This window comes from Lepus europaeus, chromosome 7 (genome assembly GCF_033115175.1).
Source record: "Lepus europaeus isolate LE1 chromosome 7, mLepTim1.pri, whole genome shotgun sequence".
NCBI classification, from domain to species: domain Eukaryota; kingdom Metazoa; phylum Chordata; class Mammalia; order Lagomorpha; family Leporidae; genus Lepus; species Lepus europaeus.
This window is the reverse complement of record NC_084833.1, coordinates 76,386,386-76,402,176: the sequence shown is the minus strand read 5'-3', so window position 1 is coordinate 76,402,176 and position 15,791 is coordinate 76,386,386. Positions and strand designations below refer to the sequence as shown.

Here is a 15,791-nt window from a genome sequence, read left to right as displayed (position 1 = left end):
CAGGCACTGAATAACTTTTCCTCATTGAAGCTTAATAATGCCAGAAAATCAAATTAAATTGGGTTACAACAAGGATGTTTCTTTCTCCTGCATTTTGTAATTAGTATTAAACATTGTATTTTTGACATGCTACAAATGTATTCCATATATTTGCAACATAATTTGGCCAAGAATTTAAAGAGGTACTGTTAGAAAGTCATGTCAGATAATACTTTTTGGAAGCTACAAAGACTGCATACATTAACCACATTATTTTCTGACAGTGAAACTTAGCAATAAAAATATATTTGGCTTCTAGTAATACTCTTCTGAGTACTGACTTTAAGACTAATCAGTTTAAAAGGTGGGAAATCTGAAATGAAGTAAAATCTGTGTAGTTGGGAGAGATGTACAATATAAATGCAAGAAAATTCATAATACTTAACAATTTTCTGTCTTTAATAAGATTATGAGTAAGAATAAATGTTTTTCCAGAATATTTTCCTATAATACAAAGAAAATTTTAGGTACTAATCACACAAACAAGAAATACAATTCATTTGACACATTTCGAATTTTTACAAAGATTCTTGGAGCCTAAGAAGACATGTAGGAAAATAGGGCAAGGTTTTTCCCTTCTCTTTAGGAAAACTAACTATTGGTTTTGTTTCCAACCTTCAGCTGAATACAGGATAGTCAATTTTACAATAACAACAACAAAAAGTTATGGTCTAACAAATTGCATGAACTTTTAATGGAAACTATAAGGCCAGGAATTATTATTATTATGTATTATGACTTATTATTACCATAGAGGTTCCACAGCCAAAGATATTCTTACTCATACAGGGGATTCCATGTTCCCTCCTAAATCAGTTTCCTTGTATACCCTCAGATTTTCTTTCAATAGACATTTCTCTCATGTACTTAGGTGTATGATTACTTGGCTGGGATTGATGGAGAAGTGGGGATGATAGGAGGAAAATGTCAGTAACTAGGTCTTCACTGTCTTCCATTGCTAAATCTCAACTTTGTCTCTCTTTAACCCTCTCACTGTTTCCCAAATCCTATTCCTTACTACTTAATCTCCCCACTTTCTGGTTCTCTCTTCTTCAGTGTCTCAGATACCATGGCTAGAGTAATCTTTCTGAAATACTGTCAACTACTCTTCTCAGAACCCTTGAGTGCCTCCTTAGTAGTCTACCTTATTAAATTCAAATTTGTCTCTTTTTTCTAGGTCGTTCATAATCTGGCTCTATCCTACTTATTTTTTTTTTAAATCCTATATATTCCCTTATGTAAACTTACCATGCCGATTAAATTTCCTCACTCTTGCCTCCTATTTCCTGTTAATAGTTTTCATTTTTTCACTAATATCATTCATTCCCACAGAGTGTTTTTTCTCTTTCTCTGTACCTGTATATTCTCTCCTCCATAGGCCATTTAAAGCATATCACCTGTAAGACTGGTAACAACAGTAATAGCCAACATTTCTTATGTGCTTACTCTGTGCCATGCACTGTTCTAAACACTTTTTAGGGATTGACACACTGAATCTTCAAAGAATCTTCTCAGACAATCATATAAAGTATTAAAATCCATCCTGATTTTCTCCCCAGTATACACCATGCTACAACTCATCTTCACTAAGTACCTACTACATGCACTTGAAACAATAATATAGGCAACATTTATGTCATAAACTGGAAGGACATGGGATTGGAGTCAGTACATATGGTTACTTATATGATGTTAAATTAAATTATACATTCCAAGCTTCAGTTTCTTCATCATGTCACATGGGGATAAAAATACCTACCTCATGAATTCTTATAAAAATTTAATTTTCTAATCTGTGTGTAAATTATTATCTGACTATAAAATATAGTGTTAATGTTAACCACAATTTGTACAATACATGTGGTGTGCTAATTACTAAGAGATAGTCTATAGGGTGAAAAAACTCTGGCAGTGCTTAAAGTCTACCATGTGTTGGACAGTGTGAGTTTTGCCCTATAGAAAACCATAAGCTAGTACCACACAAGTACTTAATTTTTCAGTCATTGTTCAAGTGTAATTGTCTTTCCAAGCTCACTGAAAAATATTCTTCTATTTCTTTTCTAACATCCCACAATAGAGGGCATATAACAGGCCCCAAAAGTAGGAGTTGACTGAATTTCAGGGGAAGAAAATTCTGACAAATTAATCCTTCAATAAACTCCCTGCAAGGACCTGGAAATGCTTTGAGGATGTCTAAAATTACTTTCAACTTAAACATTGAGTCAGTAAATATTTACTGTAATTATATATAATGCTATGTTTAAAAGATTAACATAAATTGTTTCTCAACATAAAGATCAATAAATATTACTTACCTAAGTGCAGAAAATGCAAATCCTTTCAGGCCATCTTTGCACCTAAAGCAATAAAAATTTACAGTCATAAAATATTGTTTTCAGATATAAAGTAGTATATTAAAGAGCTATTAATATGCTTTTCTGAAAATGACGTTCTAAGAGGTGAAGCTCTTACACAGAGCAATGATCTGAGCCTTACAACTAGTCAGATAAGCAACAAGCAATGAAGAAAGTCCCCATACATAAAATGATTAATATGATAATGTTTTCCTATGTCATATTAGAATAACTTAGGGCTCAATCCTCAGTTCTGCTGGTTGAACAGAGACTTAAGTAAATCTTCTGAGGGCTCTATCTAGACTTAAAATGAGGTCTGGGAGTGGAGCATTCTTCAGTCTATCCAATCCCTTTGGGAGCAATTTTGCTGTAAAGAAAAAGGCTATATACACTTGCTGGGTATTATATTTAGGTCAATTCTAGGTCCTGACTGCCCCCTACTTACTAATTCAGTGAATGCAAAGCAATTAGAGTTGGCAGGCACAGAAAGCCTTCACATTTACTTGGTCAGTTTTAACTTCTGATTAAACCCAATCACAACAGATGGGGCGGGGGGGGGGGGTGTTGGGGTTGGGGTGAAAGGTGGGAGGGGTCAGAAAAAGGATTCTAAGTAGCTATCAAGGAGTGCTTACTATTGCTGTGTACTGTTTTGAACATGTTGTATGTATTGTCACATTTAATTATATCACAACTCTATGGACAGATTTTTCTCTACTCCATAGCCACACAAACACACACAGAAAAATGCAGCTAATTTCCTAGAGGTCACAAAATTAACAGATCAGAAACCAAAGGCAGAGGGGGAGAAGAGCTGATCTAAAAATTCAAGGTTTTCTCCTATACATCCTCTGGAAATTATATTCTCTTGATTGAGGGAGCTTCAAAGTACATGGTAATAAAGAGAAAGAGATTTTCAGATGTGCAATAAAACAAGATATTAAAATAAGGGCATTACTATACCAGTCTTATATTATCTTAGTGTCATGCTGTGCCTTTGTTCTTCTTTATATGCCAAGATCATATTAGGGTATTCATTACTAGAATCCCTTGAATAAATCTATAAAGACTTGTGATACAATGATGCTGCAGTATATGTTAATATTAGAAACTGGATATTCTTGGTTAAAAGTATGGCCTCAGATATATCAGGAAATTCTTTGTGTATCTTTTGTAAAAAAACTACAAAGGAAATGCAAAAATAAACTTATTTTAAAATATGCACTGTTTATTGGAGGCAGTATAGAATTTTCAGCAGGAATTTAATCCATGTGCACAGGGAAGTTTTAAAACACTTAGCAAATCATTTCAATTAAGGCAAGTGATCTACTTTGTAGTTATGTGGAAAGTGAGAAATGGAGTCACAGAATTTAGCTAATGTTTTACATAATTATCTACCTTACAGGATAGTTAAGGCAAAATAATTCATACATTAAGCCAAAAATTTCCATGGAAAAATAACATTAAAAATTTTAAATTTATCTGTTTCCATCTAAAGAAAGTATTTGCAGTAATTTACAACCTGATATCTACAGAGGCAGGGTGTTTAGGATGGCTGGGTATCTATTGACTGGAAAAGAGAAAGCAATGGACTTAAAAGATTATATACATATGGAAACAAATTTTGCCTTTAGTATATTATTGTTGAAAGTCATTTATCTTTGTGCAATGCTGAATAAAGAATTCTGACAACATGGTCTAGTTAGGACTGCATTTCTGTGACCTTAAACAATAAATGCAATTGCAGCCCAAAACATCAAAAAGTGGCTTTCAAATATAAAAGAAGCATATACAAATGAATTTGCAATTTCATTATGATGGAAGTTTGGTTCTTTCAGTAGAGCCCTGTGGGAAGCACTTGATACTGATAAAGTCTTAGTATGAATACAAAAGGGGCTATTCTTCATTGCATTCATGTGTATAAGTTTTGTTAATGTAATTGAGAGTCAGATGTGTATGTCAAAAGAACAAAAAAGTAATTATTCCCATAGAAAGAATCTTCAAAATAGTAATATCACTCTGCATTGTGACCCCAGGAGCATTGTCTGTGCATTAACCTAAATAAGAAACACTACAGTAATTTGTGCTGAATGTAGAAAGTATGATGTAAAAAAAGCAGACCCTATTATCAGAGGTCTGACTATCCTATGGATTGAGTTATTATGATGTAAATTAAACCACATTCTCCATTTATGTCTTAAGGCTCAGTGATTATTCAACAAATATTAACTAAGTGCCTACCATGTAGAAGCACTGGTTTAGGTTAGGAACTAACTATGGACAGTCAAGAATTTCTGCTTTCATACAACTGACTTCCTAGTTGGGAGAGATACCATTAAAAAGTAAACATAGCATATCTTGATAACTGCTATGTAAAAAAATCTTGCAAAGAAGTCAGGCTTTATTATATTGCACAATGCGGTCAATAATGGCCTCTCTGAAACAGTAAAATTTGATAATCTGATCAAAATCTTTCATGCATCAAGGAGAATGTTTCAATCTGAATCAACAGCAAGTACAAAGCCTGGAATGAAGAGTTTCTATGACCAGTAAGGAGGATGGCAAGCAGATTACTGACAGGGGAGGGGAATATTTGGAAATGAGGTCATAGTAGCAGGGGTGGAGGGAGGGAATTCACATAGTGCACTTTAGGAAGGATCTCAACAGAGGAATAACAAGGTCTGTCCTTACATTTTCACAGAATCCCTTTGGCTGTGGGGTAGAAAATAAACTACAGGAGGGCAAAATTAGAAGCTAAGAGACTAGTTAGGTAGGTCAGGAGAAATTATTATGGTCATGTAAATCCAACTGGCAGATGTGAGAGATACTGAGTGTACTTCGAAGTAGAGCTGGCAGAATTTCTCTGTGGTTGAATGTAGGGTAAAAGAGAGAATTTACAAAGTATTGAAATACCTTTGGTTTGATCAAATGTAAGGGTAAAATAGTCATTTACTAAAGTGAGGAATGCTGTGGGAGAAATAAGTTCAAGGAGAAAATCATAAGTTTTATTTTGGATATGTTAAGAGTCAACGTAGCAAACAATTGGCTATACAGGTCTGGGGATCAAGAGAGTTCTGAATCATTTAAATGTAGTCTTTAATTTAAAAAAAATATTTTTTTTATTAGAAAGTCAGAGTTACAGAGAGAAAGGAAGACAGAAAGAGAGATCTTCTATCAGCTGGTGCACTCCCCAATTGGCCGCAATGGTCAGGGTTGGACAAGGGCAAAGCCAAGATCGAGGAGCTTCTTCCAAGTCTCCCCCGTGGGCGCAGGGGCCCCAGGATTTATGCCATCTTCAACTGCCTTCCCAGACACATTAGAGGGGGCTGGATAGATAGTGGAGCAGCCTGGACTGAAACCTGACGCCCCATATGGGATGGCGGAATAGCAGGCAGCCGCTTTACCTGCTATGCCACAATGCCAGCCCCTTGAATGTTAGTATATAAATCCATGAGACTACATAATAATCATAAAGGAAGTAAGTATAGGGTCCGGCACTGTGGCTTAGTGGGTAAAGCCACAGCCTGCAGTGTCGGCATCCCATATGAGCGACGGTTTGAGACCCAGCTGCTCCACTTCTGATCCAGCTCTCTTCTATGGCCTGGGAAATCAGTAGAAGATGGCCCAAGTCCTTGGGCCCCCGCACCCGCGTGGGAGATCCAGAAGAAGCTCCTGGCTCCTGGCTTCGGATCTGCACAGCTCTGGCCATTGCAGCCAACTGGGGAGTGAACCAGCAGATGGAAGACCTTCCCCCCGCCCCCTACTTCTCCTCTGTGTAACTCTGACTTTCAAATAAATAAATAAATATTTTAAAAAAAGAAAGAAGTAAGTATAAAGAAAATATTCAAGGACTCAATACACTTTTCCTCTATAATTAATAATGTAGAAATCCTCTTCTACAGAACAAATTTCTCCTAATAAAATTGTTCTCCTATATAATGTCTCATTTTAAGTGTACAAAAAAATGTACTTAGCTCATGTATACGTAAACTTGTCTACTTCCTCTGTGCAAATGACATAAAATAACTACTAAAATTCAATCCATATTTACTGAATCTATACTTTTGCCAAGTTTGGTGGTATGGTAAAGTATGACATAAAACAGTCAGGTAAGACAAGTAACAAAAGGAATTTTGAGCATTACATCAAATAACTTAGTCAATACACAACTTAATGTAGATGTTCAGATTGAAAATAAATACTATGAACAGGAAAGTATAAAGAAGCTAATGTTATAATCAGATTAATAATCAAATGTCAAAATTTTCAAATAGAAGTATAAATTATAGTAAAACAATTCTGCCCACAAAGACTTTTTCTTTCTAATCCTTAATTCCCACGAAGTCACTTCTGATAGTTGAATCATTATTACAACAATATTCCAGCAGGTGTCACTAGGAAACTATTTTTAGGAAAAATTTGTAGCTCAGATATAATTTCTATAGCAAACACTTTACTGCAGGTCTTCTTCTGGAAACACATTTATAATGTTTCAGAAATGTTACTAATCCTAATTAAATTATATTAAGCTCCTCCAAGTAAATATATTAGACTTTTTAATGATAGGTGATGTTCCTGTTCCTGAAGTCTATCATTTCAAATAGCTATGTAGTATTTAACAGCATTCTACTACTTGGCATCAACACAAATTTTGATGAGCTAAATGTGGCACTTCACTATATGTTCTCACATGAGTTGAAAACAATGAGAACTATTCTGATTCTTAATTTTTTGTCTCTTCATTTTTTATTCATTAAATAGATATAATGATTGTAAAACATAAAATTCCTTTAAAACATTTCTTCAGAGACAATGCATGATGCTGTGGTGGAAATAAGCTTGTTATGAACAGAGATATAGATACTAGTCACAACTTCTCTATAAATCTTCAAAAAATCACATGTTTAGGGCTCAACTTTTTTATCTATTAAAAAAGAGGTTGGGGTGGGCATTTGGCAGAGCAATAAGGGTGCCATTTGGGATACATGCACCCATGTTCCCATATCAGAGGGCCTGTTTTAAGTCATGGCTACTCTGCTTTGCATCTACCTTCCTTTTAATGTGCACCTTGGGAGGATGCAGATGATGGCTAAGCGCATCGGTCCTTGCCACTGATATGGGTGACCTGTATGTAATTCTGGGTTCCTGGCTTTGGCTTGGCCTAGCTCAGGCTATTGCAAGAATTTGAATAGTGAACTAGCATGAAAGATCTCTGTTCCTTGTGTGTGTGTGTGTGTGTGTGCCTGTGCCTTTTAAATAAAATGAAATAAATAAAAGACCAACAATAAGAAAGCACTATAATTGGCTTATTAAATGACTTCTAACTCTGAAATTCCATCACTTTACTTAAAGCTACTTTTATTATTAGAAATAGGAAATAATGGCAAAATAGAATGAATTCTTCTAAATAAAAACTTCTACAATGAGCACATATTTATATATCATTTGTGTAACTTGTTTAATATAAAAATCAATTATTGAATATTATAAACTATTCATCTTTATTTCACCAATACTATGGTAAATAATGTAAAACTCAAAGTATTCAGTTGTACTAAATGGTGGTACTATAAAAAGTTTACCTGGAAAGAGATATAAAACTACTAACTAAAATAAATGACTTAGACCAGAATTTTCTGAAACTATGATTCCAATAAACATGGATAATAAGGTGACTACCATGATAAAAAAAAATCAATATTTATTAAGCATCAACTAGGGTACTTCTGACTTCTTTTGTCCTTGTTTTCACTCATTGAGTTGGTTGGAAATAAACTCAAACATTTGTTAAATATTGCATAACCTACCTTTACTCACCTAAGAATCATTAATTGAGCACATAGTTTACAGAAGACCACTGTGCTGACAGTCTCTTGAGGAATTTAAAGATAGTGTTGTAGGAGCTTAACTACTCTTGTCATTGGTAGATTTGGGATCTGCAAGGAGGGAAGCCCTACACTTCCGGGAATGGAGAGTCCTTATCCACACTTCTGAGGAAGAAAAGTCCTTGTCAAGGTCCCCGCGGGTGCCTAAAGGTCAACCAATGAGGATCAGACCCACCTCAACCTTTAACCTCCATGCCCTGAATCTATAAAAGGAGCCCTCCCAATCTCTGATGCTCGACTTCCCCGGCCCAGCTCTGTTGGGACCCAAACCTCGCCCTGTTGGGACCCGTGAACCTTGCCGGGGAGCTGAATCCCAATAAAAGCTTGTGAATTAATTGATTCGTCTTCCTGGGAAGATTTGTTATGCGCCGGACACCTTGCAGTCATTTCTTGAACTTAGCTTTGAATTTCTTTAGTTCAGAATTTTACATCATTTATCTTCTTAAATTATTTGATCTAAAAAAAGTATTACATGTCAAATATACCTAAAAATGTAAAAATATTGGCAAAAGCTAAAAAATGGGATGTAAATAAGGTTGCACACTAATAATCTTTAAGATACTGTGTTCTGGAGCTGGCATTATGGTATAGAGAGTAAAGCTGTTGCCTGCAATGCCGATTTTCCATGGGGGCACCAGTTCAAGTCCTGGCTGCTCCACTTCCAATCCAGCTCCCTGCTAAGGTGCCTGGGAAAGCAGTAGGAGAAGGCTCAAATGTTTGGGCCCTTCCACACACATGGATGAACCTCCTGGCTCCTGGCTTCAGATCAGCCCAATCCTGACCTTTGTGGACATATGGGGAATGTACCAGTGGATGGAAAAGCTCTTTCTCTGTTGCTTCCTCTCTCTTTGTAACTCTGCCTTTCAAATATATAAAAGAAATCTTTAAAAAAAAAAAGGATATTGTATTCTTTTCTGATTTTATCAATCACCTAAGCTACTCAGTATCGAAAATAAAGCTACATTATTTTATGTGAACAAAATTATTTAACAGAAAAAATATTCAAAGGTCAAGAGTTATCATCTACATTGGAGTTGTGAGAAGAATGACATATGAATTTGATTTTAAATAATAGTAACAGACAATAGTTAAATATTCAACATTTTGATTTGTCTAATTATGATATCATCACTATTAAAAGCAGAAATATATCTGGAAGGAATACATTTAAAATGTTTAATTTGAAAGTCAAGGGGCTGGCTCTGTGGCGCAGGTTAATGCCCTGGCCTGAAGCACCAGCATCCCATATGGGCGCCGGTTCTAATCTCTGCTGCTCCTCTTCCAATCCAGCTCTCTGCCATGGCCTGGGAAAGCAGTAGAAGATGGCCCAAGTCCTGGGCCCTTGCACCCACGTGGGAGACCCGGAAGAAACTCCTGGCTTCGGATCAGCACGGCTCCGTCCATTGTGGGTAATTGGGGAGTGAACCAGTGGATGGAAGACCTCTCTCTCTCTACCTCACCTCTCTGTGTAACTTTGACTTTCAAATAAATAAATAAATCTTTAAAAAAAAATAGAAAGTCAAAAAAGAACCAGAATGTCTATTGAAATGTTTCATGTGTGGGACTAAAGTTGTCTTCATTATAAACTACTTATGTGATTTTATGTAGTTGGATTTTGTTGTTGTTGTTGTTGTTTTTTTTTTTTTTTTGACAGGCAGAGTGGACAGTGAGAGAGAGAGAAGGCAGGAGCCAGGTGCTTCCTCCTGGTCTCCCATGTAGGTGCAGGGCCCAAGCACTTGGGCCATCCTCTACTGCCTTCCCAGGCCACAGCAGACAGCTGGACTGGAAGAGGAGCAACCAGGACAGAATCCGGCACCCCGACCAGGACTAGAACCCGGGGTGCCGGCACCGCACATGGAGGATTAGCCTAGTGAGCTGCGGCGCTGGCTGTAGTTGGATTTTATCTTAAATTTTTATTTCGTTTTTAAACCCACATACAAAAACAAACTTACATTTGTACAAACTTTCCGAACCCATTTTCAAGTGTACAAGCTCACACCTTAATACTAAACTATAATTCAGTACTTGAGACCTGATCAACAATTGTAGTTTTTATTTATACATTCACTGAAGAATCCAGGAAAAGGCTGACATGGAATCAATTTCAGACTGTTATTTTGTCTTGTTGTAAAAATTTTCATTGTACTCATCACATATGTATACTCTAATAGGTTATATAAATTATTACAATTTATTATTTAGAATCTGTGTTATGCAGTTAAAACACATTCTATTGCTTACATATATTCACCAAGGTTTTCTTCTAATGTCTATTGCTGGAATAATAAAACAGACCAAGAGTTCAGTTATACCCTCCATATGGCACTTATTAAGAGATAACAGAATAATTAATGTTGTATTCTTATTTTAAGAAACCTCATGGAAACCAGCATTGTGGCGCAGTGAGTTAAGCCATTGCTTGGGACACCAGCAACCCAAATGGAAGAGATGATTCAAGTCCTGGCTGATTTACTTCTAATTCAGCTCCCTACTAATACACTTGGGAAGGCAGTGGAAGATGGCCAAGTGTTTGGGACCATGCAACTAGGAGGGAGACCCAGATGGAGTTCCTCACTCCTGGCTTCAGCAAGGTCCAGCCCTTGCTGTTGTGGCCATTTGGGGAGTGAACCAACAGACGGAAAAATCCATCTCTCTCTCTTTCTGCCACTCTGCCTCTCAAATAAATAAGTTTTTTTTTAAAAAAGCTCACATTAAAAATCTGAATTTGGGGGCTGGCACTGTGGTGTAGTGGGTAAAGCCGCCGTCTGCAGTGCCGACATTCCATATGAGCACTGGTTCAAGTCCCGGCTGCTCCACTTCTGATCCAGCTCTCTGCTATGGCCTGGGAAAGCAAAAGAAGATGGTCCAAGTCCTTGAGCCCCTGCACCTATGTGGGAGACCTGGAAGAAGCTCCTGGCTCCTGGTTTCAGATTGGCACAGCTCTGGCCATTGTGGCCAATTGGGAAGTGAACCAGTGGATGGAAGACCTCTCTCTCTCTCTCTCTCTCTGCCTCTCCTTCTCTCTCTCTGTAATTGACTTTTAAATAAATAAATAAATCTTTTAAAAAATCTCAATTTGAAATAGCAACAAATTAAGAAATTTGGGGACAATTTCTTTGATTGCCTCATGAACTCTTATTGTATCATCAAAACAATTTTCAATACAGTTTTTAAAATAGTGAATTTTTCCAGTGCACTAGAATAATTTTTTATTCCAATAAATATTTTACAGTACATTTATTTCACACAGACTGGAATACGGATGGCAGGCTTATCCTCAAGAACCCAGGCAAAGTTGCTGAAGCAGGCCACAGTTAAGCATAATCAAGTGTGATTGTTATGTCCCTAGATGATTGTTATGCGCTTTTTTTTTTTTTGGTGTGTCCCAAATATAAATTGGAAACAGTTGGACTCAAACTTACGGTAACAACTCCAATAGGATCTCATTTCTCCTTAAATGTGGAGAAATGGGCACTGGTTTTGCTTTAAAATCCATACCAAGAAGGTCATACTGCAAGCTGCCTTCAATTGCTAAGGAACCAAGAATTATCTTCAGACTGTTTCTAAAAGAAATGTTAATTAGGATAAACTTCCCTCTCAAAATGAACTTTAAAAATAAGATTTATTTATTTATTTGAAGTCAGAGTTGCAGTGACAGAGGGGGAGAGAGAGAGAGAGAGAGAGAGAGACAGAGACAGAGACAGAGAGAAGCCCACGCTGCAGCTCAACAGGCTAATCCTCCGCCTGCAGCGCAGGCACACGGGGTTCTAGTCCCAGTCGGGGCTCCGGATTCTGTCCTGGTTGCTCCTCTTCCAGGCCATCTCTCTGATATGGCCCGGGAGTGCAGTGGAGGATGGCCCAAGTGCTTGGGCCCTGCACCCCATGGGAGACCAGGAAAAGCACCTGGCTCCTGGCTTCGGATCAGCGCGGTGCGCTGGCCGCAGCGCGCCAGCCGCACCGACCATTGGAGGGTGAAGTAACGGCAAAAGGAAGACCTCTCTCTCTCTCTCTGTCCACTCTGTCTGTCAACAACAAAAAAAAAAAAAAAAAGAGAGAGAGAGAGAATCTTCTATACACTAGTTAACTCCCCAGATGGCTGCAACGGCCATTGCTGGGCCAGGCTGAAGCCAGGAGCTGGGAACTTCTTCCAGGTGTCCCACTTGGGTGTTAGGGGCCCAAACACTGGGGCCATCTTCTGCTGCTTTCCCCAGCCATTAGCAAGGAGCTGGACTGGAACAGGAACTAGAGCAGCCAGGACACAAACTGATGTCTATAAAATATGCCTGCATCGCAGAAGGCAGCTTTACCCACTAAACCACAACACTGGCCCCTCAAAATGAACTTTAAAAGATTTATTTTATTTATTTATTTGAAAGGCAGAGTAGTTGAGAAAGAGGAAGAGAGAGTGTTTCACTCCCCAGTTGGCCACAATACCCAGGTCTGGCCTACCTGAAGCCAGGAGCCAGGAATTCTAACCTGGTTTCCCATAAGGGTGGCAAAGAATCGAGCACTTGGGCTGTCATACCCTGCCTCCCCAAGCCACATTAGCAGAAAGGTAGACCAGAAGCTGAATAGCCAAGATTCAAACTGGTGCTATTGAGGCCACGCTGTGGCATAGTGGGTGAGGCCACCGCTTGCAGGGCCAGCATCCCATGTGGGTGCTGGTTCGAGTCCAGCAGCTCCACTTTTGATCCAACTCTCTGTTATGGCCTAAGAAAACAGTGGAAGATGGCCCAAGTCTTTGAGCCCTGTGCCTATGTTGGGGACCGGAGGAAGCTCCTGGCTCTTGGCTTTAGATCAGCACAGCTCCGGCCATTGCAGCCATCTTGGGGGTGGAACAGTAGATAGAAGACCTCACTTTCTCTCTATCTCTCTTTCTCTCTCTCTCCCTCTCCCTCCCCCTCTCTCTCTCTGTAACTCTGCCTTTCAAATAAACAATGCATAAATCTTTAAAAAAAAAAAAAAAACTGGTGCTAGATATGGGATGCAGCTAAACCACTATACCACAAGGCCAGCCCCTCAAAATGAACTTATAATAGCAGTATTAGTCAACTTTTAAAATATTTGTAGAGCCCATTGTGGTTTCATTGAACCTAAATTGAAAGTTTATTCGTGGTTCCAAAGCAAATGGCTGTATTGAGATTTAACAAATTAACTATCAGCAGCAACCAAAGAGAACAATGTGGTGTTTCATGTAAATCCAAGGAATAATTTAGCAAGTGTGTTAAAATTATCACATTGCTAGGGACAAAAGCAATTTATGTTAAACAAAATGATAACTATAATAGTCAATCAATTTATTTTTTAAAGAAGATTGACAAGTATTCCACTTTTTCTCCTTCCAAAATGATTATGAAAAAAATGAAAACTCGCCAGCGTCATGGCTCACTTGGCTAATCCTCTGCCTGTGGCATCGGCACCCTGGGTTCTATTCCCGGTCGGGGCGCCGGATTCTGTTCCGGTTGCTCCTCTTCAGTCCAGCTCTCTGCTGTGGCCCGGGAGAGCAGTGGAGCATGGCCCAAGTGCTTGGGCCCTGCACCCGCATGGAAGACCAGGAGAAGCACCTGGCTCCTGCCTTCGCATCAGTGCGGTGCACAGGCTGCAGCGCACCGGCTGTAGCGGCCATTGCAGGGTGAACCAACAGAAAAGGAAGAACTTTCTCTCTGTCTCTCTCTCACTGTCCACTCTGCCTGTCAAAAAAAAAATAAAAATAAAAATAAATTTTAAAAGGTCATTTATTTGAAAGGCAGGATGAGAGAGGTTGGGAGGGAAGGGAGAGGGATTTTCAATCTGCTGGTTTATTCTCAAAATGTCTGCACAGTTAGGACTGAGCCAAGCTCAAGCTAGGACCCTGGAACTGCATCTGGTTCTCCCATATGGGTGACAGGTACCCATATGCCATCTCCTGCTGCCTCCCAGGATCAAATTAGCAGGAAGCTGGATGACAAGTGGAGCAGCCAGGACCCAAATCAAGTACTCCAATACGGATGTGGTGTCCCTAAGCAGTAGCTTAACACACTACACCACAATACCTGCCTCTACATAAACTTTTGATATTAATATACAAGAGTAACTGAATTAACTAAAATCTTAGAATTCAAATAAAGGAGAACAACCTGGATCAGAGTTCTGATGCTCTCAGAACTCAAATTCTAATGAAGTTATTAGAACGCGCGTTCTGAAAAACGGCTAGTCTTGGTTAAGTTACTTGACCTCATATAGTTTCAATTTCCCCAAACATAAAATCAGATATTATTACTTACCATAGAAGACTTTTGTAAGATTTAAAGGAGTAGTATATACACTCTGAAGTAGAGAACGTGCTCAATAACAATGTATTAAAGATTAAATGTTTTATAGACATTTTTCGAAAGAAGAAATCCAAATGGCCAAGAGACACATGAAAAAATGTACAAGATCACTAGCAATCAGAGAAATGCAAATCAAAATCACAATGAGGTTTCACCTCACCACGGTGAGACTGGCTCACATTCAGAAATCTACCAACAATAGATGCTGGAGAGGATGTGGGGAAAAAGGGACACTAACCCACTGTTGGTGGGAATGCAAACTGGTTAAGCCACTATGGAAGTCTGTCTGGAGATTCCTCAGAAACCTGAACATAACCCTACCATACAACCCAGCCATCCCACTCCTTGGAATTTACCCAAAGGAAATTAAATTGGCAAACAAAAAAGCCGTCTACACATTAATGTTTATTGCAGCTCAATTCACAATAGCTAAGACCTGGAACCAACCCAAATGCCCATCAACAGTAGACTGGATAAAGAAATTATGGGACATGTATTCCATAGAATACTATATAGCAGTAAGAAACAATGAAACCCGGTCATTTGCAACAAGATGGCAGAATCTGGAAAACATCATGCTGAGTGAATTAAGCCAGTCCCAAAGAGACAAATATCATTTGTTTTCCCTGATCGGTGACAACTAAGCAACAAAGGGGAAACCTGTTAAGTGAAACAGACACTATAAGAAACAATGACCTGATCAGCTCTTGTCCTGACTCTAGATGTACAATGTAATACTTTATCCTTTTTAGTATTTTTTGTTGTTGTTGTTCTAGTACTAGTGGTTGAACTCTGTAATTAACTCACAATTATTCTTAGGTGTTTAAATTTTAACTGAAAAGTGATCCCTATTAAATATAAGACTGGGAAAAAGAGAGGGAGGAGATGTACAATTTGGGACATGCTCAATCGGACTTGCCCCAAATGGTGGAATTAGAAACGTGCCAGGGGATTCCAATACAATCCCATCAAGGTGGCATGTACCAATGCCATCTCACTAGTCCAAGTGATCAATTTCAGTTCACAATTGATCACACTGATAGGTCTAAGAGTAAAAGGGATCACACAAACAAGACTAGTGTCTGCTAATTCTAACTGATAAAATCAGAAAGGGAGAGAACGATCCAACAATGGGAAGCGGGAGACACAGCAGACTCATAGAATGGCAGATGTCCTAAACAACACTCTGGCCTCAGAATCAGCCC

General features: G+C 38.4%; 1 protein-coding gene across 3 annotated transcripts in view; it reads right to left on the bottom strand.

The window, feature by feature from the left end:
• Nucleotides 1-15,791, bottom strand: part of TMEM135 (transmembrane protein 135) — a 305,852-nt gene that overhangs the window by 28,915 nt on the left and 261,146 nt on the right. For all 3 annotated transcript variants that reach the window (XM_062196847.1, XM_062196849.1, XM_062196848.1), the window contains one exon: nt 2,355-2,396. In XM_062196847.1, the coding sequence (XP_062052831.1) occupies nt 2,355-2,396 (42 nt within the window). The remainder of the gene's footprint in view (nt 1-2,354; nt 2,397-15,791) is intronic.